This window comes from Perca flavescens, chromosome 21 (genome assembly GCF_004354835.1).
Source record: "Perca flavescens isolate YP-PL-M2 chromosome 21, PFLA_1.0, whole genome shotgun sequence".
NCBI lineage: Eukaryota > Metazoa > Chordata > Actinopteri > Perciformes > Percidae > Perca > Perca flavescens.
Genome location: NC_041351.1, coordinates 10,709,601 through 10,736,207, shown reverse-complemented (window position 1 = coordinate 10,736,207; position 26,607 = coordinate 10,709,601). Strand labels below are relative to the sequence as shown.

The 26,607-nt window shown below is 41.4% G+C and overlaps 1 protein-coding gene across 2 annotated transcripts in view; it reads right to left on the bottom strand.

The window, feature by feature from the left end:
* adam12a (ADAM metallopeptidase domain 12a) overlaps positions 1-26,607 on the bottom strand; it is a 74,638-nt gene that overhangs the window by 33,777 nt on the left and 14,254 nt on the right. For both annotated transcript variants that reach the window (XM_028568723.1, XM_028568724.1), the window contains exons 2-3: positions 24,785-24,906; positions 21,653-21,726 (exon numbers count right to left, since the gene is read on the bottom strand). In XM_028568723.1, coding sequence (XP_028424524.1) covers positions 21,653-21,726; positions 24,785-24,906 — 196 coding nt within the window. The remainder of the gene's footprint in view (positions 1-21,652; positions 21,727-24,784; positions 24,907-26,607) is intronic.

Sequence of the window (26,607 nt, the reverse complement as noted above, 5' to 3'; positions counted from 1 at the left end):
ATCATTAAATCATTAAACCAGACTTGCATGGAAGATAAACAGCCTGATGTGATTTAAAAACGTAACACTGCTTGAGTATAGATTGAAGCTGTAGGCATCAAGAAAGACATTTGATTTAAAAAACAAAAACCTGCTGTGACGTTTTCTAGTAAGCCAGTTTCACACCACATGCATGCACCATGAAGAAGCCATAACTCATTCCAGGAGATATGGTAGAACAGTAATAAGCTTACACATTGCGACAATTAATGAGCAGATGGACATAAAAGTATGATCTGATAAAAACTTCAATGGGGAGATTATATAGACAGGAAAACAGGGAAGACATCATTTTTACTTACAGATGGGAATCAATAACACTATAAAGTGACTCTCTGCGGTTACCAAGTGATCCATTTATAGTTTATATCTAGAAAGCACAATAAATCAACACAGGCAATCTCTGCTGCATGCAAACAGAGGCTTTATGCCCTGCTCTCTTTCTGCCTTTTGATGAAAGAGCAGCATACATTCAGTGATCACTACCATGTAGGGCTGGGAAGATTACCACAATACCTTGGTAATGTGGAACCTACTCATTTCTCTCCATTATAGCAAACTCAGTTTTGGTATAACTGCTTCAGAATTAAAGCTTTTCACTAGGCTTTTACTATGAAGCAACCGCTCCCTGTAGTCTTAAGCTGCCTACACATGATCAGCAGTAATTTCAAAACCTACTGGTAATTTATATAAATATTCTTGAGCCTTACTTGTTGATTGCAAATATTTAAACCACATATAGTGATGGAGTTGCTAAATTGTCATGGAGATGGTTCAGTTGTCATCATGGGACCAAAAACAACAAGTAAGTAGGATGTTGTGTTGAGTGTGTATTTGTCAAGCTGCTGTTAACACAGTCAAGAATGACCCTTCAATATTTTGTCCCCAGCGGAAAAGCATTTACGGCTGTCTCACTCTTGTGTTCTGGAGAAAGTGTTCATTCTGAACATCCAGCGTAGAAGTGAGTTATGCTACACAATTTTGATGCTTTTCAGTTGTTCTGTGGCTCAGGTTCACCAATGGAATCCATTGGTTCAATCCAAGTGTACTACAGTTGCTGTCCTCCAAGAAGCAGCAAACTACAAACCTTTCAGACTGACTCCTGTAGATTTTTTTATATAGAGGGGTGATTTATTATTTGACACTCAAAAGATAGATTTTTGGTTGGGTGCACCACATAACTGCCGAACCGTGCTGACCTGTTGCTGCAATAAGAAAGCCATCACAGCAATACTACAATGATGGCTGCCCTTCTCGTCACCTACCGAGGTCACCGAGCGCCTGCTCCTTTGTCTGGCGGAGGGAAGGACGCTCAGCAAGGGGGAAAGAGGATCAACAGCAGAAATAGATCAACAACTGAGCTGAGATCCAAAAAAGCTATGTGGACCCCTCCTGGGTTGATTATTACAGCATGAGCATGTGTATTTGTGTTCATGATTTGTACAAGTGAGGATTAGTGTGTCCATGTATTGTACATACAGCGAGTGCATGTACAGTATTACACCATAGGACACCAGCAGATGGTTGGCTGGTGCTGCTAATCCACAGCAGAGGAACAAACCTCAGCAGGCAGCTGGATTCTCTTACTGACCTCACCGCTGACAACCCAGCCGGGAGTGTCAGCTGTAACAACCTGGGGAGGGGGGTTATTTTGTTTGGGAGCTGTCAGCATGAGACACAATGCTTCCCCGCCCTCAACTCCTCTGCTGAGCCAAAGAGCTGGTAATAATCATTGGATCAAAGCGAGGCCAAACAGGAGAGAAAGCCAAATAAAATGATGTCTTTCTTCAGTCTTAATTAGGTCTATGCTCTCGGTCAGACACACAACCTCAACATCTGCCCACAACAGAAAATCAAGTGTGGTGAGTGTATGTGCTTCACTGCTTGCCTGCAACACTCTGGGAGAGTGTGGGTATAAAAGACACTCATGTGTCTGCAACAACCAAGGAGCTACACTTTAGTCTGTCTACAACATGAAACCAAGAAACATTAGTCCACCATTATTGGCATTCTTGCATTGTTAACGGAATGGTAACGGAAGACAACTAATATTCTTTTACTTCTTTGCTACTTCTACGAGTGTTCTCCAATTTCCTGCATACAGACATGGCAACCACTAGACTTTCTTGTCTTATTTTGGAGGTCCTGTCTATGTGGACCAAGAGCAATAAAGGACAGGCCAGTGGTTCTAAATGAGACTTTTGTCCCTACCATTTTTTGGTTGGTAACCTATATTCCTGTCTCAGCAGTACACTGGAATTGCAACTGACTTGGCTTGTCACTAGCTTTCCTATGCTGCTAACTCACATGGTTAGTAGCTTCATAGCATAGATTGCAATGGGTGCCAAGATTACAGTAGATTGTTTCCTGGCAACGGCAGTTAACCCTAGTGCATAATGATGAAAGTATGTCCCCCCATCACTTACACTGAAAGCAGATTAGTAAGGAATCTTTTAATGATCCATATAAACCTGTTCCAACTTTTATATGTGCATCTGGCTATTGTTTAAAGACAAACTTGGTTATTATGAACCTATCCTTTAATGGGATAGAAGAACATGATAAACCACCAAATCAGAGTTGCAATCTGCACTACAAACAAAAAACACCATCCAGGAGTACCATTTTCATCATTAAGTCAACAAGTGCAGAAACACAAATACACATGTACACAGAAAACCTTCTAACGCACAACACTTGTAGGTTCATCTCATCCCAGCCGAGCAGTGAACCGCCAGCCAACTACATCATGCGTCTAATTCCACCAGCCACCCGCCCCACAAGGCAGCAGCAGCTCACTGTTTATCAATCAGCGGGAAGTTAATGAGACATCGGGGAAGGAAGGGGACGGGGGGGTCGCACCCCCCATTTAAAATGCATTACCCACGGGACAGGCTTCCAGCAGGGCTCTGTCTGACTGACAAGGAGTCGGCATCGAGGAGAGGCACCACGAGTCAACAAAAAGAAGCCACGTACCGTCTGTTAATGCCACAGAACATGTCCCGGGTGTAGGCAGCCTGACACCCAAACAACCACAAAAACACATAATGACTGCAAGTGTGAAACGACAGGAAGTAAATATCCCTGAGATGTGTGCTACTGCTGCATTAGCTTGTCTTAAAACTCTGACAGAGAAATATTTGTTAACTTCTCTACATCTGTTAGACAGGTACAATACCTATAATTACAGTTATGTATTGCCATGCTGTCTCCAGGCTGAAAAACATTTTTGAAAGAAAGTATATTAGTTCGGGGGGAAGAGTCAGATTTGCACAGATACAGACAAAAAGACAATGACGTTACTTCAAGCTAATCCTGAATGCCAGCAACTAAATGCCACTTCTGTTCTTCCTGCATTCAATTATCATATTTATTCTGTTGTATCTCTGTTTAACATTGTCAGCCTCTCTCTCTGTCTTTGTATAGGGGAATAACAACGGGATTTGCACAGTGTCCTATCAAAATGGAATATATTCGCATAGAGAAATAAATGTCAAGACTTACTATTCAAACACACACCATGCTGTGAATGTTCTTAATGAGAGAATACAACCACGCTAACCTCAGAATTATTTTTTCTTTTTGGAGATATTTCAACTAATTTGAATAATTTTTTTTACATGTGGCCTTTCTTGCTAGTGTTTGCTCTGCTTTTATGCGAGTAAAGCAAATGTTGCATTGTGAGATATATTGATTGCAACAGGCTTGATGAATTTGAGTTAGTGCCTAATCAATCACCGACAAATGGGAGGTCTCATTTGTAGGTGAGTGCTGCATATGACCTAGAAAGAAAGGTCCTTTACAGCATACAAACAGCTTTTATATGCTGATGTAACATTGGTTTTCTATTGATTATGACACACAAATACCGAAAACTTGTGATGTGATTACTGCGATACCAAAACACTGAAGCATATAGAAATATCGACAGCTGAACCAAAGTCACTCCCAGGCCGTTAAAATCCCATTATCAGGGTTATAGAGGAGAGTTTATACTGCTGGAACAAATCTTTCTGAATTAAAAAGTGTAATCAAATCAAATTAAGTGACAGTTCAAGTAGAGAAAGAAACACTTTATTGTAAGAAAAAGACAGTGTTTCTTGCAAAACAGCTTGCCCATGCTGTAGCATCATGGATCTGTTCTATTCGGCTGAATATAAAATAGCAAATTTTTTAGTCAGTAGTCACAAATGGGTTTCCAATTTTAAGCTCTACAGGACTTTTCCCTTGATAAGCTATCCAACTATAAGTATAATTGAGCAAAGAAAAGGTCAGGCCGAATGGAAGTATGCTAAAAAAAAGTACATGAAGAATATATCCTTAATTGACTTGCTATGACTCGTACATTGACACCACAGTCTTCATTACTATCGTTGCAGAACAAGCTGGATCAATGTGCAGCGATTTCCCATTCAAAGGCTTTGATATGTCTCATTAAACTCAGACAATCTAATCAGGGACTCCTGGACAAATCCTACAGTTAACTATCATAAATGAAAAGCTAGGCATTAGGCCTTTGGAGAGCAAGTAGCTCTCTAGCACTTGTAAGCCCTGCTCTGTAAGGGAAAGTTGTAACAGATTTAAATATAAACATCTAGAGCAGATGAAATCATCATCAAAGAAATACGTTTCTCGTAAAACCTAATCTAGGAGCTCCAATTAGTACATTACATTTCAATGGAGAGACTCGTGAGGCAATGTGGTAGTAATAATGTCCCCTTTGCTTTTATGTGGCAAGAACCCAGCACCGTGTGGAAAAAGTGGGATCATGTGCATGAACCCCCCCCCCCCGCCAAAAAAACCTTGTCTCAGTGTTAGTAACATTCTTTTTCCAGGCGCAAGGGAAGAGGGCCAGTCTTCCAGTCTTCCTGGCTGTGATCTGTCTGACATCAGGCAGTGTTGCAGGCCAGTGCCAAGTAGAGCAGAGAAGCAGAATTCCCCCTGCTTATCCTGAGCTCAATGCAACTCCCAGTCCTAACCAAGCATGTCATGAACTAAACTGTTAGAGCATGCCAGCCAATGATTTCTGCTCAAGTAAGAGGGAGGGGGGGGGCTTGGAGTCAAGGCGGATGGTTTTGACTTGCTTCGTAATGTGTAAGCTGCCATATTCAGTAGCGAGCAAACTTGCGAGTGTTAAATATGCAAAAATAAAAAGCTTTTCATAGAAAGCAGAAGTTTATCTTCGGGCTTTTTTACAGTTATCATTACAGCTTCGTTATGATGCTTTACACCTGTGTGGCATCCTGTGGGTGGTTAATTGGTGAGTGGGATGGTCAAACAGAATAGCCATTAGTAGCAGTGGCACGCAATTATTGCAGTGACTGTCACCTGTAGATTGATGTGGTTAAGCCGAGGCATGCCCCGTGAAATCAATAAAGTGTCATCACTGTGCAATGTCTGTGTGATGGATGACTTCACAAGATCCAAATTACAGAGACTGGATGATGAATACCACCCCAACAATGGACAAGATAATTGGAATTAGGACAGAAGTGCAACACTAATCTTTGATAAAGTGTGAAGATAATGACGCAGACTATACTGAGATACACAGGTCTGTAAGTTTATATCAAACAACAGATATAGTTTCTTAAATGTTACAAGTACAAAAAGTAGGGATGCACCGAACCCAGAGTTCAGGTTTGGCCTCGGCCAAACTTTGGGCTTTTTGACGGGGTTCGGGTTCTGCCGAACTTTAGAATTTTTTTCCACTGAACCGAACTCTACCAAAGAGAAGTAACAAGAGGCGAAACTCAATAGAACGTTTCATTGCAACAAACACACCCATGACCGAGCTGCAGCTCCACCATTTTGGACTGAACGCAACACAACATTCTATTGAGTTTCACCTCTTGTTACTTCTATACTCTTTGTGCGCTACGCTAGTCGACGTAATGACGGCGCCGTTGATTACGGGAAGGTGTTTACGTAGGTGGACCATTCAATGCAGTAGGCTGTGAAAATGGAACTTTTGAGCAGAAATAATACACAACATCGCCGCTGTTAAGACATTTGCATATGAAACATCCGAAAAAATATGAGTTGTGCATGAAGGAATCTACAAACAGCAGCCAAAATGCAGCAACTTCAGGTACGGCAAAGGACAGTCACAGCTAAAAACTTGTGTTAACCAGACGTTGTTTAAGCCTGTTTTACAGTTCTGCAGAGGCTCCGCAGAGCTTTTGCCGTAGCCTTCGTAAGTGGCCCTATGTTTATACTTGTGCGCTGGTGTGTGCGTCGAGCCGGCGTGTGTGTGTGTGTGTGTGTGTGTGGGGAGTGGGTGATAGAGTGAGGGAGAAGTGAGAGAGTGACGGCGATTAGCTTCAGAGTGAGTAGTGACTGTAGAGTCATAGTGAGAGAAACAAATTTTGCCTTGTTGTTTATGGTCTGGTTCGGGGTTCAGCAGAACCTTTTTTTTTTTTTTTTTTTTTTTTTTTTTTTTTTAAATGGATGCTGTATTGTGTGAATGATCTATTATTATTGTGTTTTTACGTATTTGATCATGTGTTTTTATGTACTTTGATCATGTTGCTTTGCATGACTAGACTATGCACGGTGTCCAAGACAAATTTCCCAGTGATGGGACTAATAAAGTATAAAGTAAAGTAAAGTAAAGTAACCAGTGGGTTTGGTATTTGGCTGAATCCTAAAAATCTGGGTTCGGTGCATCCCTAACAAAAAGTACACCCAAGATGGTCCACTAACCAGAAGGTCTGCTGCTGTTGAAATAAAATAGACTCGTATCTCATATACAGTAAGAAGCCAGACATCCTAACATTTGGATCCTCACTACTACAACTATGCAGATAAAAAGACTGAGTATGTATATAAAGTAAGGCAATGTGATCAGCAGACCAAAAATGAAAGAAAGCTCAGAGAGGAACCAGGGATATGCTGTTGTGTAGACATACATATCCAAAGTCTGTCCTCACCCAAAAAAAAGAAGGGCATTGGTCGATTCTTCAAATGCTTATAATGACTTATGCTTTCCCATCAAGAGGGCTGGTGGAGGCCAGGTGGAAGTGGCGTGATACTGTTATACGACCACAAAAGCTCTCAGGCAGGAGGTCAGAGTGGATGGTAACCATGACCACAATCTTAACCTAGCAGTTTCAGTTGCTGAACTTAATGACACTTCAACCATAGTGGGGGAAGACCAGGAAAACACTTAAGAATTGTTATTGGACATTTAGCAAACATGCTGCTGCCTCACCATATTACGGGAACACTTTGTCTCTTGCTGCACCACAGTTCAGCGTGGAGTGACACATAGTCCAGCCATTCCAGTCTGACAAGCACAATGTCAACTTAATAAAATGCCACATTTGTTTAACTTCTCACTGGTTGTCTGGTTTTTCATCTATGTATGGTCGTGTTGTAAGATTCACAAAAACATAACTTTAAACAGAAAAAAGGGAAACTTTGAGTCAGATGTTTTCCCACATAATTGTCCGTTCCCTCTTTTGTTTTTTGCGCATGTTGTCACTTGTCGTCATGTAACATCAAGTTGCATCTGGCTCTCGTGTGTTTTGCTTACACCAATGTTTGTCGCCCAAATACATGCATGCACATGTGACCAATTGTGTCTATGAGAGCCCAGCAAATCATCACCTGCTCACTCATGATTTGCGGCAGGGCAAATCGCTTTCCTTTCTTCTAAAAAGACATTAATATCACTTTATTGCTCATGATATGATCCCCAAGGGCAAGGGAAAAGTAATCATATGTGACTCATCAAAGGCAGTTGATTGGCTCAGTGTGAACTCTAAATGCTCCACTTCAGGTCAAGTGGAATATATGGATTAAATATGTCTTATGTTCGCAATTAGACAATAGACATAAGTGATAACAATTAAATCCAAATTATAGGAAAACAAATAAAAAGTTCAAAAATCTTGGCAGTTTGTCCCAGGTGGATATTTCTTTTTCTTCTTTCATTTTTAGTGGCACGGGCCAGTGACATTGTTATCTGAAACTAATTATGCTGGGTGCTCAAATCGCCTTTGGTGCTGTGGATCACTGGAGGGGAGATCCTTCATCCTGCTTTCTACTCCTATCTGCCCCCGGGGCTTCTGCTCCTCTGTGGCAGAGAGCGTGCCTCTGCTCTGCCTCTTCATCTCCCTCAGGACCTGCCCTGGTTGTGTGTCAGCATGCAGGGGTGTGGGAGAGAGAGAGAGAAACAGAGAGTGTGTCCCTGTTTGTGAGCAGGAATCGGCAAATGTGCTGGTAGATCGGCTTGATTTATGCGCATGTCTGTGTGGGCGCATGTGTGTGTGTGTGCCTTGTCCACATGCAGGCATCGCTGCACAAGCTGTTTCTACAACGAGGATTGTGTTTGTGCTCCCCACACATCAGGCTCATTGCTTAGAGATCATGCAATACATTCTTTTCTTTCAACACTATCGGCAAACCATACCACTCCCCGCCTGATTTCCTAAATGTCTTATTCAACCATTCTTCAACCATTGAAAAATCAGGAGGGCATTATCGAACTGTAAGCCTAATGCTTTTCTGAAGTATTTTGCAAACTGTGAAACAAAATTCTCTTCTTACTTTCTACCAAAGAATATTTCAATGCTTCTTTTTACAATATTGTAGGCACCACAAACTTGTATTGTATTGGGGTGGAGGCAGAAATCCCAGAGATAGATACTTCATTTTGATATTCATGTCTTCTAGCCTGTGGCAAAATCAGGAAATATTGAAAGCCTGCAGATGGAAATTGACTAAACTGAATTCATATTCCTCACTGTTGATACATTCAAAATGGAAACAATGTGCTTTATGTGTAGCCTCAAAGCAATTAATTGCATCACATTACATTTTCTATATAATTTTTTTTTAAGATTATGTGGGCTGAGAACTGGAGGATGTACCGAGGAGGCGGTGAATGCAAAGTCATTTTCAGGATGGGTCATGCTAATGCAACAGCTTTGAGCTTTCCCATTAATTCAATTGGCTTGTAAAGAACTGGCCAAAAGCTCATGCATCTATATTCATTGCAACCTCGTGCTTGAACTAATAAGCGGCTAGGGAGCTTCAAACAATCAAGCCTATCATTCTTTACACAAGGTAAATGCACATTAAAAAAAATACAGCAATTCAATTTATTAAGTCTGTCTTGTACACCCCCCCCCCCCCCCTTCTTCCTGCCCTTCTCCCCCGTCTTGCACGCCCTCCGGGAAATCAAACAATTAAGGGCTGAATACTAATTTACTCTCCCTCCCTTTATGTCTTTCACCCCTCTGATTATGTCAGTGACGGAGATATCCTCCCTTTTTCTGGTAAGTCTGCTTTTTATGTATTAGGTGGGCTTGGTTGTGCACCCTGACCCTGAGTTCTTTTGACTGACAGATGAAGAAGGTTACAAGATTGGAATCGGAACCAAAACAACCAAATTATTTAAAGAGAAATTTACTTTAGTGTAACGGGCAAGGTCAGAACCCTTATGCATTTGCAACAGGTGTGGTGTGTACTAAGACAAGGAACTAAATGTCCAATTTATTAAGCAATACAATACGTTTCCCAACCGCTCAGCATTCATAAATCTCTACCAGCTTTCATTAAAACCATTTTCTGCAGTGAATGCTTACAAAAGATTAATCAGCTTTCAACATCATTTCACCCTGATTCTAAAGTTGTTGATTGATTTCCAAATAATGCACAATTAGCTCATCATTCATCCATGGTTCATTGATCCCTGGAAGGAATATAGCTCTAGGTCAGCTGATGCACCCAGGAAGTGGAATAGCATTGGCTTTCTTGAAGAGATTGTTTGTAAACATCACATCGTACATCAGAGCGTGCAGATGGAGCACACAGTTGGGGCTCATTCATTTTTAGGGCATCGATGACCCATGGGGCATAGAAATATAAGCGTGGTTGATTTGTATCCACATCCATTTATAAATTTCCATCTGCATTTTAAACAAAATCAATTGCCAGATCGCCAAAGCCAAGGTCGTGGAACTTCTGAGGTCATCCCCCAAAACCACTGCATTTTTCATATTTTAACCATTCAGTTAACTATTCAGTTGTATTTTGGGTGGATTTTATATGCTAAAATGAAGGTCTGAATGCTATTTCAAATCCCTTCTGGACAAATACTGAATCTACTGAACCATGTATGTATGTACTAATTCATTGGCTAATATGAATATATTTCAATCTAAAAATACTGGAATCAGCCAATCAAATTTAGCATTATGAGACATTAGTAATAGTAGAATGTTAAAGGAGTAGCTCGATACACTTAAACACTTATTTGTTTTTTTGCCGAGGGTCAAATGAGAGGCTCGATATCACTCTCATATCTGTAGGTACAATATGGAGCAGTAGCTAGCAGCTGGTTATCTTAGCTTAGCATAAAGACTGGAAACAGGGAGGGACAGCTCTTTGGCTCTGTCCAAAGGTAACAAAATCTGCCTACCAGCACCTCTCCACCAGATCACGGATTAACACGTTAAATCTTGTTTGTTTAGTCAAAACACTGAGTGTGTAAAATAAAAATTGATTTTATGGGGGATTATGTGTGGGACTATTTCTTGGCTGTGTATAGTGACTTTCTGGTTGCCTGGAAACCTAACAGTGACGACAAGACTTCAGACTGCTGGCTCCAGCTTCAGACCGATATGAGTGGTGCCGATCTTCTCATCTAACTCATGTCAAGAAAGCTCCCATTGGCAGAAAAGATACATGGACATGCCCTCAGTGGACAACTGGATCTACTCCTGCCAACTCAATATATGCCTCATTGTTTTTTGATTGGGACAGTGCATGTTAATGAACAAAAATGGAACACATGCATGTAAACATGCCGGATTGTAGCCAAGGGCTAATTTCCATCCATTTCAAGAAAGACAACTTATAGCTTTTCTCTTAGCTCGTGTGTCAACAAATGCAGTTTCCTGCTGAATCCTCAGTGAATTTACAGCCTGAACGTGACCCCTTTGCTCAGAAACTCGTGTCATGGAATCGGGCCTCAATTCCACGGGGTCCCTGCACCCCGAAGCACTCCACAGCCTCTTTATCAAACCCTGGCAGCTCCTATTGTTGTTGGCAGCTCACTCCTGTCCCCAGTGCTGGAGGGATTAGGTGAGAGTGAGTGAGGAGGAATACGTGGGGCCAACCAAAAGAGACCCTGCTGTGTCCCATACCCCAACAGGGAGTTATTAATAGTTGCTGACGGCAAGAAAATACCTAAGGAGGGAGACACATTGAGGCAAGTAGACAGAAGAGGAGGAGGTCTGCTGTCACACCTCATGCAAAAACACCAGAAACCTCAAATCCAGTCATCACACATCCTCCCCCAGCCTCCGTCTACTCCCTGTGTGTCCATCTCTCAGCACTGTGGGGCCTCAGACACATAACCTTAATGACAAGTGGGATGGGAAACCAAAAGCATCTGCTTTCTGCATGACATGGAGACAGGGGAAGAGTCCATGCTCCAGGTCCCTGACTTTTTCCGCACCATTTCCTTTTATCACTAAGCTAAATTTAGTGATGAAAGAGGCATCTGAACTCTAACTCCTGCACAGGTTTCCCATTGAGTCGTGTACAGATTTGAAATTTTAAATGAGTGAAAAGCAGGAACACAAGAAGGTCAGCAGCAGAGATGCTACCTTTTAGGGCAAGAAGGGAGGGGGGGGATGGGGGCGATGCTGCTGGAACTTTTTGCTGTGCTAGTCAACTGGAGCGGATGCTGTTTTTGATTTCCATCCAGCATTAATTTTTTCACAAAGACACTGCTCTGTATGTGCATACGTAGGACAACAGATGGGGCCAAAAACTCCTAGATCAGCTAAAAGAGACAGGCTTCATCAGCCCAGATCTGACCGTCCGACTGATGACCACGCGTGGCTTCTTCTCTCAGTCAGTGACCCCCACACGCAGGGAGTGTTGGTCATAGGAAGGTCAGTGGACTGTGAGAACGGACAGAACAGGATGGAGAACAAGTAGAGCAAGCATTCCCTCCCGGCTTAACACTCACACTGTAACTCCGGGCAGATCTATTTGTCTGTCTGTCAGAGGGAGGATGGAAGCCAGGACTGTGAGCCTGGACTGATTATCTTTATGGTCAGCAGCCACAGAGGTCAAAAACTTTGGCTGCTTTTGTTTATTCTCTTTGGCACCCCAAAGCCTTGAGAAAATGAGATTTCACTACAATTTATGGACAAGGTTTGCTTAAATAGGTGAAAGGGAGAGATTGTGAGCCAGGAAACAAGACAGAAAGACAAACAATCTAATGGAAAGGAAGATAAAGATAGAGAGCCTTGGCTGACAGATGCAAAAACTAACTTTTGTAGTCCAAGATCCTCAAGAACCTCTAATAAAGCCACATTATCTGGCAATTTCGGAGAATTAATATTCAAATAATTCTGTCTTAGACTTCTGCTACCGTTTATTAAGTTTGAAAACAATGTATTAATCCTTATAGGCATACAAGTCAAATATATAAAGAAATGGAGTGTGTTTATGTATATCACATGAGCCCCAGAAGGTAGTTATTTTATTTTGCTTGCTTATTTCCCCCATTTCTGCATCCTACCTATGATGACTAGCTATTGCATTATTGCAGGCATTTTGGGAAGACAGGGGAAGACAGCCAGGTTCCCAGTCTCCAAGTTTGATTATTGTTGTGATATATTAAAGTTGATTTGTCTTTTTCATTTCAAAACCTAAATGCTTACAAACAAAGCAGTGGACATGAACTAGTGAAATGTTGTGTTTGCTCATTTATGTGTAGGAGGATGTTATGATTAAAATGACAAATCATTTTAGTGTATATAGAAATATCCAGTATTTAAAAAGAAAAAAGAAAGAAAATTGCTGGAATTTTTCTTAACTCATTCAAAAGATGAATGGGAGTTCGAAATAAAGGAAATGATATGTGCTTAAACTATTTCAGCTATATGTAGTAAGTTCGAAATTGTGCAATAAAAGTTCTTGTGGATATAGCCTTGCATTATGCTCTATTAAAAGTTAAAAAGAAGTTACATAAAGGTCTGAAAATGAAACTCAAGGCTTAGTCTACTTTCAAAACCCCCATAACTTTTAATGCAATCTAATCTTAAAAGGCACACAGGCAGAATGACATTTCTAGGTAAAATAAAATGGGTAATTGTTCAGCGAACAGCAAAATATTGCACACCGGGTTCATAATAATGCAAGAAAGGGCTCTTAAAAGATGACTCATACAGAAGATTAAAAAAAAACAACAGGGTGAGGGCTGTCTGGCTGTCTCTCTGGTTGTCGTCATGTCTTCCATGAAATAAAAAACAGTCCACTTGTTTCTAAAATCCTGAGCACTACATGCATACAGTAAAAGCACTCAGTAAATTGCAGCTCCTATGGCCTCTGACAGGTTGATCGCAATGGTTAAAAGAGGCAAGTTTGGATCCCAGCTGTGGAAACAAAATCCCATCCTCCTTCCTTATCAGCTATCATCAGGGTGCTTGTGAGCAAGGCACCAAACCCCTTGTCACGTAAATTGAAAGCATGATCAGAATGATTTTATTTTGGTAATTTAGTATTGACCTGATGAATAACTGAAACAGAAATCATGAAATGCATTCATATATTTTTAGACTGCTAAACCCAGCCTCAAAAACCTCTGTCACAAAAAGACGGCATCTTTATCTGCAGGACGGGCCGAAAGATCTTTGGTGAAGGTAGGTAGTGAGTGATGGCTCGTCCCCCAGAGAGAAACTGCTGCTTACAGCAGGTTTCAGTTGGCTGTGTTCTTTGTGGTGAAGGGAGAGAGGCCGAGGAATAGATCTAGCAGCTGGAGCCCTGAGACCCCCGTGGTCCGTCTGGTAAAAGGCTTAGAGTGGAGAGGGGAAGATCCCTATCACTGCATAAAGTGTCTTTTTTTTTAACAAGCCATTGAGTCTGATACTCAATCTTCATTTTCTTCCGTTTTATACTTAAAGTGCCCCTCATTATTGGGACTTTACTTGTTTGACCTTCACTGTGCAGAATGATGTATGTGCAGAATTTTACACTAGAAGGCTGTTTTCACTTCATCTGCTGAAGAGGGAACATTTCTCTGGGCTTACCTTAAACTGATTTTTAAGGCGTGTACGTATGATTTTGTGACATCATAGTTTGGAAGCCAATCCTGGCACAATTTGCAACTTAGTGCACAAACACTGAACATTGACTTTTCAGACATTTTATGTCCAGAAGTTAAACTTTTGAAATGAGAATACATAGTTATGGATTCTGGATTTTCAATGACAGAGAAGGAATAGATGCAAATTTAGGATTTTTTAGCATGGTCATTGAAAAAACATATATATCAGACACAAATTATTATTCAAAGCTTAGTATATCTGTTGGGGACAAATTTAATATTGAGGTCAGACGGTTTTCAGCTTTCCTATGTGATTTCAAGGAAGTGACATCTTGGAAAAGAAAATCTCTCACATTACAAAATGCTACTTCATTTATAACACAAGAATTAAGAGGGGGGAGGGGGGGACTAGAAAGCTAGACAGAGAGAAAGTGACATCAGGTGAGTGGGTTGAATTATTTTGGGGCTTTAAAGTGAGCTTCAAGGTTGGGTTGGGATGGGAAACTTTGAGGTGAAAAAAAGAAGAAACTCATTTATACAGACGCACACAAAACAGAACATTAAAGGGATGGAGTGCATGTGCATCTCACTCTTCTTCATCCTGCAAGAAGAGACAGGCCATACGAAGAGCTTTCCAGTTTTACCGAGTGCCTCCTAATTAATTGGGAACATGGAGTGGCGAGTCCACCTTATTAATTACTGCTCTAAGCTTGAAAATAATTGCAGCTTCTAAGAAGGCAATTCAAAAGAGGGAAGCTTCTTCCAAAAAAATTCCCTTTTGAAGGAAGTAGTTAAAAGGCACAGGCTCTGGACACAGACAAGCCCATTTCCAAAGCTCGTCTTTGAAACTAATGAATCACAGTGTACCATGGCCTTGCAGCAGCAAGAGTAACAAAGGTACAAAAGCTGGAGTTAACCTCAGTGCATCCTTCTCCTGGAAATAAGGTTTTCGAACATTGTGTGTGTGTGTGCGTGTGTGTGTGTGTGTGTGTGTGTGTGTGTGTATGTATTTAGAAGAGAGAGAATAAACAAGCATTGGTACAATCATGCAGTATATCCAAGTTGCATGGTAGTATATCTGTTCATGATGATGGTTAGTGGGTCGAAGTCCTAGCCTGTTTGTGCCCTCTCCACAATTACTTTCACTGTAATGTGCAGTACACACCTGCCAATGACTCATTCGCACACTACCTTACTATCCATGTGTCTCTAATTTAACGGGGATGCTTGGCTAATAGGTCAGAGGACACGCTGATTACTCACTGATAGGGGATAGAGATGTGTGCTTCAGATCAGATAATCAGGAGCAAGGCTCTAATATAATGTCATGTCGACGGTGATAACAGGAGCATAACAGCAAGAGCACAAGCAGCATCTCAAGCGTTAATGCCTTAGTGGATGGAGACTTCAAATAACCATCCAACCAATCAATAATCTTAATGCCATCCCTTTCATTAAAAAACATCTTCCTATCATCTCTCCTTTCTCATGCTGTGCTCTTACTTATCCATGTGTTGTTACTCTAGCTCCAATGATGGGAAGTAAGGATGCTGGGCTAGCAGGTTAATATGGGAACAAAGTATTATGTGTAATGAGATATTAAAAAGAGGAACCTTGGATTTTTATCCAGTTAATAATCAGATAATTGTAGACTCCGACACATTCGTGGTTCATAAGACGTGTTGAGAGTTTAAAACTAAGATTTAAAAGTCTGTTATGCCTGTCTGTTGGCATATTTTAAGACATTGTCATACTGGTATACAACTTGATTTCTTTAAACTGATTTCTATCTGAACGTAAGAAATACCTCAAACTGAAAGCCATACAAAGCCAAGACCAGGCACCTCTCTTTAACCTGCCTCTCTTAAGTTATGCTATTACAATTCTAGACTGCCGGGGAGGCTGTTCCTTCCTAAGACACACTGAGCTGCTCTCTCATCTCTACTTGTTACTTTTGTATGCATCCTGTCCCAGAACTGCTTGTTACTAATCTAGCCTAGCATCCTGCTGCGTCCTGCTGCATCCGCAGCATCCACCCGTGCTCTGCTGTGCCACGTTACATCCCGCAACGCCCTGCTGTGATGTTCCTATGCACAGAGTAGTCAGGATCCGGTATAGGAGACTGCACTACTCAGTATGACATGATGTGCCCTGCTATGACATGAACTTCCACGATAACCTTCGAAGTCACTGTGACTTCTAATGTGACTATTATCACCACTGTTCATCACGCCCCCAACCGGCCCGTCAGACACCGCCTACCAAGAGTCTGGGTCTGCCGAGGTTTCTTCCTAAAAGGGAGTTTTTTCTTGCCACTGTCGCAATAGCCACTGCTAATGCTTGCTCTTGAGGGAATTACTGTAATTGTTGGGGTTTTGGAATTTATAGAGTGTGGTCTAGACCTACTCTATCTGTAAAGTGTCTCGAGATATTTGTTATGATTTGATACTATAAATAAAATTGAATTGAATTTTGAATTACTCCAAACCAGTCTAGGCACAGAAACTATTTAGCGTCAACCAATCATTTGGCTCTAATGAAATACTAATCAACTAACTCCCACTAAACGTGATTCTAATGGTCAAGCATCATGTCAATCAATACAAAGATTCACCTTTAAGGAACGAGGGTAAAGTCAAGAACAGAGTGTATTCAAGCAGTTATTTACAGACATTCAAATCTGTAATAAACACATTTTAAACTGTTTAGTTTGAGTAAGCACGGAGGCCCAGACTTGGGGAAGTATTTGATACGCCCCTTGTCTCACTCCTGGCTTGATGACAAGAGGAAGGATTTCATACAGATGGGTCATACATTGTGTTTGACGTTCCTTAAACAATCTGTGTGTGGCTCAGCAGCCGTGGACAATAACTCTACAAAAGGAAGTCACAAGAGATGTCTTTTTTCCAGAAAGGGTTGTTTATTTGTGCGGCGTCTTTAGCCTTCTGTTTGTCCAGCTCCCCAGGAGAGGCTGTTTCCTGCTCATGTTTTCAGTGAGACACGAGGAGGTCTTCATTGAGAGAAGCAACAGGTCACCAACCAGCAGTAGTCCAGCCTGAGATTAGGAGTTAAATAACACACTTATAACCCAACACGCAACTGGACAAATTGTGTCTGGATCCCGTCCAGACTGAATTTTATTGTTCTTCCAAACACCAGAAAGATGGAAGATTTTTGCAGCCAGGCCTTTCACTTAGGAAACATAGCCTTTGCCTGCCCTCTGTCCAGGGAAAAGGCCAGATTAAAGTGTATGTATCTGTCTGTTTGTCTCGCAGCACAACAGACTCCAAAAGATGAAAAATCAAACCTCCAGGCCCCTTATGCTTAAGGCTTAACAACATGATGAGCAGGGAGAACCCCCAAGTGCAGGCAACCGAGAACATCCTCCACCCAGCTGATGAGCCCCAGGCCTCCTTTCAGTGATCCTGCAGTTCATTAGAAAGGGAAGCACGGATTGAGAGCATGCTGCCTGCTTAGCTTGGGACTCATCTTGATATGCCTGGAGGCCTCGCATTCAAAAGCCACAAAGCAGCTGGAACAGCTTGGCCAGAAATGTTTCCATACTCAGTGGTCACAGCTCAACAACTATTCCCGCTGGTCTAGATGTACAAGCTTCAGGGTTTCTCTCATACAGTAGGTTTGAGAGTCATGCCTCGACTTGAAATAAAAAGGACCTTAACGGGATAGTTTGGATTTTTTTAAAGTGGGTTTGTATGAGGTAATTATCCATAGCCAGTGTGTTATCTATAGTAGATGGTGGCAGAAAGGAGTACCGACACGGAAGGAAGGGGCAGCAGCAAAACATTTTTTAGCCTCATAAAAGTTGTTAAAATCAATATTGCTTTAAGTGTATGCTATATTTAGAATACTTTCACCGCTTTACCGTCCCGTCAGGACACCCTTTCTGACGGTGAACTGAAACCGTTGTATCCATCTATGCTATCCTTAAACCACCAGAATCCAATAAAAAAAACAACAGTTTTATAATTTGTTTGCAGAATACGGGAGTTGCTGTACCTATCGCTGCCTCGACCAACCAGTTGGTTTGTGTTATTGTGTGACTTTTCCATCAACAGCAGACCTCTGCTTAGCTTCGGGGCCGATACTTCTGCCTGCTTTTCCAAACTGAGGGTCATCTACTGTAGGTAATACACTGACTATGGATCAATTCAGTTAATAAAGAACAAAGGTGCTATTTCACAAGGCCATCTCAAGCTTCTCTTTAGTCATCAACTTACTAAAGTAAGAAGCTGAGAAGCCACCAGGGATCACACTCAGTGTAGCAGATGACAGTAATCAGGCTTACCCCATCAACAACTTGGCTTTTCCAGTCAGGAAAACTTTGTGCAAATCTAGGAGGACATGAGCAATACTGCAAGGCTAACACTGCATTGAGGGCAATTTAAAGTTTAATTTTCACCAGCTGGACTTGGCATTTTATCATCAGTACCTTGGTGTTGATAGCATCATCATTATTACCTCCTTTTAAATAATGTCTTGGGTGAAAACTGAGGATACTATGCCTGCAGGAGTTTTTAAGAGCCGCCTGTGGTTCAATCAGTTAGCTTTAAATGCCACATTCTTATGGTATGGTCAGAGAACTAACTGACTTAATCTCATCCTTAATCCTTGACGAAATCAAAGTACTGGCAGCTAAAACCAATTCTGTGTAGAGCATGTGCTCTTTTCTTGTGGGTAATTTGTTGACTATTCCCCATGAGGCTCCAATTGATGAAGATAACAACAATGTCCTCCATGTCTGAGTGTCCATGAATCTATATCACACTAAAATGTGTATGTGTTCATTTGATGTTGATAATCTTTTGTGATTGGATAACAGAACATAATCAATATTCTTACTTGCAATTTTTGAATGTAAAGATACAGCAATACACAGGTGCATAAAATGCCTTTCCACATGGGGAGGGCCTTGATCTTTCAGGCAGACATATTTTCAGTGCCAGTTCGCAGGGTTGACATGTTGCTCCAGGCAGCGTGTGCCCTTTCCATGCCGACAAAAGGCTGCTTTCAAAGGGTGTCCGGAAATCTAGGAATATCTGACGCCTGTCTCCTGCTTTCGCCAAAGAGCAGACACACCAAAACAATGCTCCATATTGGCTCACAAACACACTAGCTTTGTTCAATCAAGACTAGTTTTCATCATGTTCCAGGCTTTCTAAATGTCAGCGGTGACACTGACACTACACAGCTCACCATCAGAGTATAAAAAACGGTACTTTATTACAAGCAGACATCCAAAACAGCATACATTTTCTCAGATATTGAATGGAAATACTATAGCAATACCTAAGACAGGGTAACAGTTACAATGTTACTCTTACATGTTTATTTTTTTGACCATTGACATTGACATTGTCACTGGGAGGATGCCACAGAGGAATATGACAAATAATACAGGAGAAATAATACAGTACTAGGTCAATAGTTATCTACTTCATTTAGGAGTATTTGTCTCCGTTATAGTCTCTGATTTATCATAAATGTACTGGTGTGTGACAGCTCAGTAGTGTCAAATGATTTGAAAGATTACAATATCTGAATTCTTTGTAAGAATATGAATGAAACTGACTGACTGAAGTTTCACATAATTCAATTATATTATAATTCAAATAAGGATGACTTAGCTTTATATATAAATAAACTTTGTATGCACCCCATGCAACCTTTACTACTCTCTATTACCTTGCAGGGGTCATGCGAGTTCAGACACCCACACTGAGCGTGTTCACCTCTACATACAACAGAAATAATCGCGTTCAGCTGTGCAGAACCCCTTATGTTTCGTTGCCAGCGCTATTTATTAACAAAGACCTGAGAAAACAAAAATAATCCGGGAGTTTAAATCAAATCATTTAATTCTGGACAGCATTTCTATCCTCCTCTACTGATGCCGGCTGTGTTTGAACAACTGGATTTCATCAGCGGCATGCAGCCAATCTGCCAGCAACCTCAGACAAAAGACCTTCACTTAATGTCAGCACAGCAGGTTCGGTTCTGGCTCTGGTGCACTGATCCGCAGAGCAAACTCACTCAACAACACACATCCTCGACAATTCCACTCCAATTTGCGATTTGTCTGGTCAAACATGCATGGCATAAAGTAGCTTCTATTTTGATTTTAAGAGGTATTTTGACTTTTCACAGAAGTGTGTGGAAATCCACAGATGATGAAAGTTCAGCCCTTGCCAGTAATTAACCCGTGTTATCCACACTCGCTGTAAGTGTTGAGAGTAAATTCTGACAGATTGGTGTTTGGAATGCACGGAGGTTTGTTTGAGCAAAGACTTTCTATCATGCTCAAGCTCATTAGAAAGATCTGGATTGCACCTCTCCATCGTTTCTGTTTGTTCCTTTTGGCCCGGGGTTTGAGCTCAACTGAACTTTACATTTAATGCTATTGGACAACAATGGCAGCCATGCTGGATGAGGATCATGTGGGCGATGCATGGGAATGTAAGGTGTTTTTCCACTGTAGCTGATCACAGGGGAAAAGTTTGGTTCCCATTTTGAAATGAAATGTTTTTACTGTACGAGAACGTAATTCCCTGCTATAAATGGGGCTGGTGAAAATTTGACAATCTGCAAGTCAGCTTTGCAAAATCCCCACCTATGCAAAGCAGGAATGTTATTCGACGGAAAGACTGAGTGTGATTTCCCATCAAAATATTTTCAAAGCAGGTAAGCCATAAAATTGCGGTCGCTGGTGTTGAAAGCTTTGTCCCACAGTCTGCAGGTGGAATTTACATATATTAAGTCTGGAAAACAAGTGAGATTCATGGCTGACTCTGACATAAAAACCCATCCGTTCTCTCTCTCTTTTTCCGCTCTGTCACACAGACAGCTCTTCTTGTTCCTGGTTGCTCATGTGTGGCAGCAGAGCTGGTTGGAAAACATATTGCTCCATCAATCACGTCCCATTCTTCTCAGCAACACATTCGACTTGGAGATTGTCTGAGACCGAGGCCACATTCTGTCAGCCCTTGTGTAGAAATTCAAAGATGACAAATATTCCTCCAAACAGATTCAGAGCTTTGTCAAACTGTACCTATACAGATAATCTGATTTCTATCAAATGATGTTCCCCCTCCTTGCCAGTCTCTTGACTGACACTGTGTTGACATTATCTTAATATACAGAGCAAGGAGTGTTTGGTGTCTTCAAACAAAGCCTCCTTCTCCCCTGTGTTATGCCAATAGATCAAATGAAAAGATAGAGGGAGAAGAAGGAGGAGAATGTCGGTTTTTATCAATGTCTGGCTGATGTATTCAGGAATTCCTGTCTTTCAAGTCTTTGTTTCAGCACACGAAAAGACTAAAGCGCAGAGAGCACTGCCATGCCTGCACTAGCAGAGCAAGACAGAAATATGTCCTCTTTCCCTTTGCCTGTTATGTGTGACACACAACTTGGCTACAGTCCCTGTTGTGGCCCCTGGGCAGTGCATACAGTATGTCAGCCATTTGTACTGCAGAAAGCACTAAGTTCCGAGGAAAGGCCCAGTATGATGGAGGGAACACTTACTCGTTTTTCTCCAGAGCCAAGAGCAGCTGCTCACCTTCCACTTCTATCAGGAGCTTTAGTGATGTAGGGTGACGCTGAAGAGAAAACAGACGGGAGACAGGTTGAGAAAGATTGGTTATGGAGACAGGCAGGCAGCATTTTGATTGAGGAAATATGGCTCTGGTTCTCTGATAGATAAAATGAAATGGGTGCTATGTGTGGCCATAAAATAAAAAATAAAAACTTCCTAATGAAACTTTGACTGAGCCACCCCAGCGCTGTGAGAAACGACACGAGAATGCTGTTTTCAACTGAGTGGTCGGAAATCCTTATGAAGCGACTCTGTATCTTAGAACAAGAGCTGAGAGGATTAGCTTTTTGTTTCTATTCCATTTGACATTAATCCTGCAGAAAGCCACGGGTCTTCGCATCCCTGAGTTACAACACTGATAGACCGTGTGTCTCTGTTAGAGTCAGATGAAGTGGCACCAAGTCGTAGATCACTTCTGTCAGTCGTGCTGCGCACACTAGTACACAGGCACAGTCATCGCATGTCAGCACATAACCTCCCTCCTCTTGTGTGCTGCGCTCTCACTCAGGCACAGAAACACACAGAAAAATCCTCTGTCTCACATTCTCCATTGCTTGGCAACCACACACACAACAAACATTTAACGCACGTAAAATTGCACACATTGGGTCAACTGTGGCCAAGAGCGCTGCCCTGGGTTAAGTCATCCATCACCCCCCGTGGAGAAGAATGTCTAGTGGATCATAAGAGGATATGGAAGCAGGCAGTATCATTGCATAAGCCATGTGGGACTAAACTTCCTGATATTTTTCTGTTCAGACAGCTTTGTATGCATGCTTTGACCTCCCTCACACTGCATTATGTTTATGAAAGCTGCCATGTCTAACTTCAGGGAAAACATAGTGGACTGCATGTTTGGTCTTGTTATTAAGGGAGAAATAAATTAAAATGAGCACTTAATTTCACCTTCATTATGAGCATTCTTTAATTCGCTGATCTGTTTTGTTTTGTTTTGTTTTTCGGGTAATAATACCCCAAAGAAACCTTGTAGTACCGTGTCTGTTTGGTTTAGCCAGAACAAATTAATTCACTAATGAATTGACTCAATAACACAACTTGGAAACTCAAGCGGTGTTTTTAAAATCTGCCTGGCAGCCGTGTATTTTGTTTTTGTAAAGTCTGGGATTATAACACCAAACAGAGCCAAGGATTACAGATTTCAAACATTTTCCTTAATGTTCCAGCGGGTTGTGTTGTGTAGTGTTTTCCTCCTTTCTAAGATGCAGACATGAAATGAACTGAACATAGAGAGGCAATGACTGCTGTCTCTGGCGCCCTACACTCTTTAACTTAGCTGACTCTTGGTTCTGACATGTGAGTAGGATTCATTGCATTAAAGTGCTCATATTATGCTAATTTTCAGGTTCACAACTGTATTTAGAGGTTGTACCAGAATAGGTTTATGTGATTTCATTTTCAAAAGAAAATGTTTTTGTACTGCACATTGCTGCGGCTCCTGTTTTCACCCTGTGTGTTGAGCTCTCTGTTTTAGGTACAGAGTGAGGCATCTCACTTCTGTTCCATCTTTGTTAGGAGTCGCACATGCGCAGTTCCTAGGTAAGCACTGCTAGCTAGTCAGTTGCAGAGTATGAGGGCGTGCTAGCAGCTAGGCGAGCATTATAACGTGTGTTATAACGTGTGTTACAAAGTGACGCACGTTCGTCACGGAAGTAAAGGCTGGACTACAATAGAGCTGTTTGGAGCAGTTTGTGAACAGTGTTTTCTGTTGGAGATGGTAAGTCCCTTTGAGTTGGACTTTGGGCTTTTTCACTTTGTAAAAATATAACGTGCACAAAAAAAGATACATAACACAGTAAAGAAAAGGAAAAAAGCCAAAAAGCATAATATGAGCACTTTAAGACTTAGATTGGTTGAAGCAACATTTTTACTTCCATTTGAACAACAATTACCAAACTAAGATTATTCATTAGATCCATGTTCATTTAAGGCTATATTCAATAGGGGATTATGAGTAGGCATGTTTGAAAAAGTCACTGTTACAAAACCACTCAGATTTCCCGTCATACCGTTCCCGCGGTATGAGCTGTTTTTTAAGTCGTCAAGGACAGAAAGTGCAGTCTCAAAATCCCTCTCCCTGCCAGTGTGCAGTGTGTTTCAAAATCAAATATATTGTGTTCAATGGAAAAAAAGTCATTGTTTTTTACCCAGACATTTCAAAATAATACATTTTAAAGCTGTAATTGCAATACTGTAATACCGTGAAACCGTGATATTTTTGCTGAAGGTTATCATACCATCAGAATATCATACCGGCCCATGCCTAAATATGAGAGCAATCTTTCAAGACTGAAAAATAAGAAAGTCATTTAATTATATGCTTACTTAGCATAAATTTAGAATCCATTGTTGCATTTCACACAGTTGACTAGAGCCACTTGTTTGCCACATAGTTCAGTTCCAAATTCAGGATGCCGTGTAAACCTTGAGCCCAATCTTAATTTCATTCATATTTAATCTGGGTTTAAATGTTTTTGCAACAAGTTTTAAGAGCTAGATTTAAAAGATTTAAGATCTTTATTGGTGACCAAAGATCAAACTCCCTGCTAGCCCCTATGGGCTGCATGCAGCACACACAAAAACACATTTTGTCCATTTCTACGGTCTACCTTGTGATCCTCACAAAACAAAGCTAAAATAGTTGCTGCTGCTGTGATAACCCTATAAACTCCTGTCTCAAAGTATTATAACCCTTTTGGTCTGATGGTGGCGAAAGATGAAAATATCCAAAATAAGAAGTTTTTATCCTCTGGGGAGCAGAGAAATCACCTTTCTAGATTTGGGTATTTTTTGTGTACAGGTGGGAATTGGTTGCAGCTAATGATCAGGTGGCCGGATTGCACTGGACCGAAGACGAACCAAAATAGTTAGGAATCATCTGCAGGGGGCCATTAATATCAATGCTAAATTTCATGACGCTATGCTCAGTAATGTCAAGATATCTGGACCAGTGTAGGATAGACAAGTGGAAGTCTAAAAGATTAAGCATAGCAAAAAACCAAACAAAAAAAGTGTTTAATTTAATCAACTATACTATTCTTCACCTGGGATTTGAGCTGGCTGATTGGTTTCCAGTCTTGCCCAACAAGCTGAAGAGGAACTGTAGTCCCATAGTGTTTCTGCTTTGCTGTCGGTCTGTGTTGAACAGTCGTGCTCAAAACATTTCCTGTAAAAAAATAAATAATATTAATGCCATGTGAGAATACACAGAAAACAAAGTGTTCCTCCTTTATTCTAAATTCTCTCAGCATCTGTAAAACCAGACCATGTCCATCTTTGTGGACATAAACATTGGGAACATTTTCTAAACTCATTTTCTACAAACAAAGCCTATAATTAATTCCTCCCCGCTATTAAAGTCCTGGTGTTCATTAACTATATCAGAACACAACCTGACAGTACAGCTGCCTTGTAATATTAAGTGTCACTTAAACAAAATCACAGTACTTGTATTTGATGGCTTTTCTGTGTCATGGCACACAAATAATGCTCTCTGGGTGGTTTTGTTTTTCATAACTAACAATTATCTATGCTGACAAAAAGCCATCTTCGAGACATCCTCGCCCTTCGTGAACATGTGTTCAACTCCTTTGGATGGGCTGTCAGTAGAATGGAGCCCGTCTCCGCTGCCATTAAGACACAAATACAACAGCACTAATCAGCACTCTCAGAAATCAAGCAATGAGAACCGAAGCCTGTAGTGAAACCGTAACCACCGCTTCTGCCAATCAAGCTGCATAAATCTCCATAGTTCAGGAACGGCGAGTTTTTAGAGCATGGAACCAGGGTAACTGCTGCTGCTGCTGCTGTGATAACTCCTAACACAGGTCTAGTGTCCAGGATGCAGTGCAGGGATTAGACGTAGCTTTGGGGCATTGTTCCCAGCATACTTTTATCTCCTCTCTCTGTGTTCTGACAGGGTGTTAACTGAGCCTCAGAGTGGCTACAATTCTCCAAACTCTGCTGTGTTGCCAGTCATTTAAGAATATATTAGTCCCTAAATCCAATACTGTCCAGAAATGTGCCGCCAGGAGATGAAGTGGCAGAAAAACAAGCACTATACCAAGGAAAACTACTACTTACAACTGAGACAGAAGCTGCAATCTCCCTAAATAGTACATCATGAGCACACAGTCGGAGAGTCTGAATGCAATAGCGAGCCACTGGAGGACATTGCTAACAGGGTTCCTGCAGTAATCAGCTCCCCACAGCAGGGAAGCTATTTCAAAGCCTGGGTCTCTTACTAAAACAGCAGGGGTTGTTAACACCATTTGTTTCAGTGCAAACATCCTAAATCAAAATGTTTGCTTGTGTTTTGGTTTTTTTTTCCCCACTGATGCTCCATCGAGCGTTTCCAAACAGCAGGGAAACAGATTTAGTCAGAGGGTGATGTCAGTTGGACTTGAGAAGTTATGCGTGTGGTCGGAGGATAATTTATAATATGTTTTGAACTTGGAAATTTGAATCCCATTTCAAACACATATAAACACGCTCAAGGGGATACAGATTATTATTACCAGCCGATTCAAGGTTCTTCCTTCGAGGTTCACATCACTTCTGACTCTCCATGCATGACTCACCCAGCTAAATTGCTGAGTCTGCTTATTATCTGGCATTAATAACCAACCAGGTCAGGCACAGACCCCCCCCCCCCCCCCAGCTGAGCTTTGTTCTTGTTCTCCTCTGAGGAAACCACCACTCTGGAGTTCATCACAGAGCGGCTCCAGCTGATATCGGAGACCCAGAGGTGACCAGCTCAGCGGTCCTCATCCAGCTCCAGCCTGATGATGAGAAGCAGGCTCTGGCAAAGGAGGGGACGGCATCACACACACACACACACACACACACACACACACACACACACACA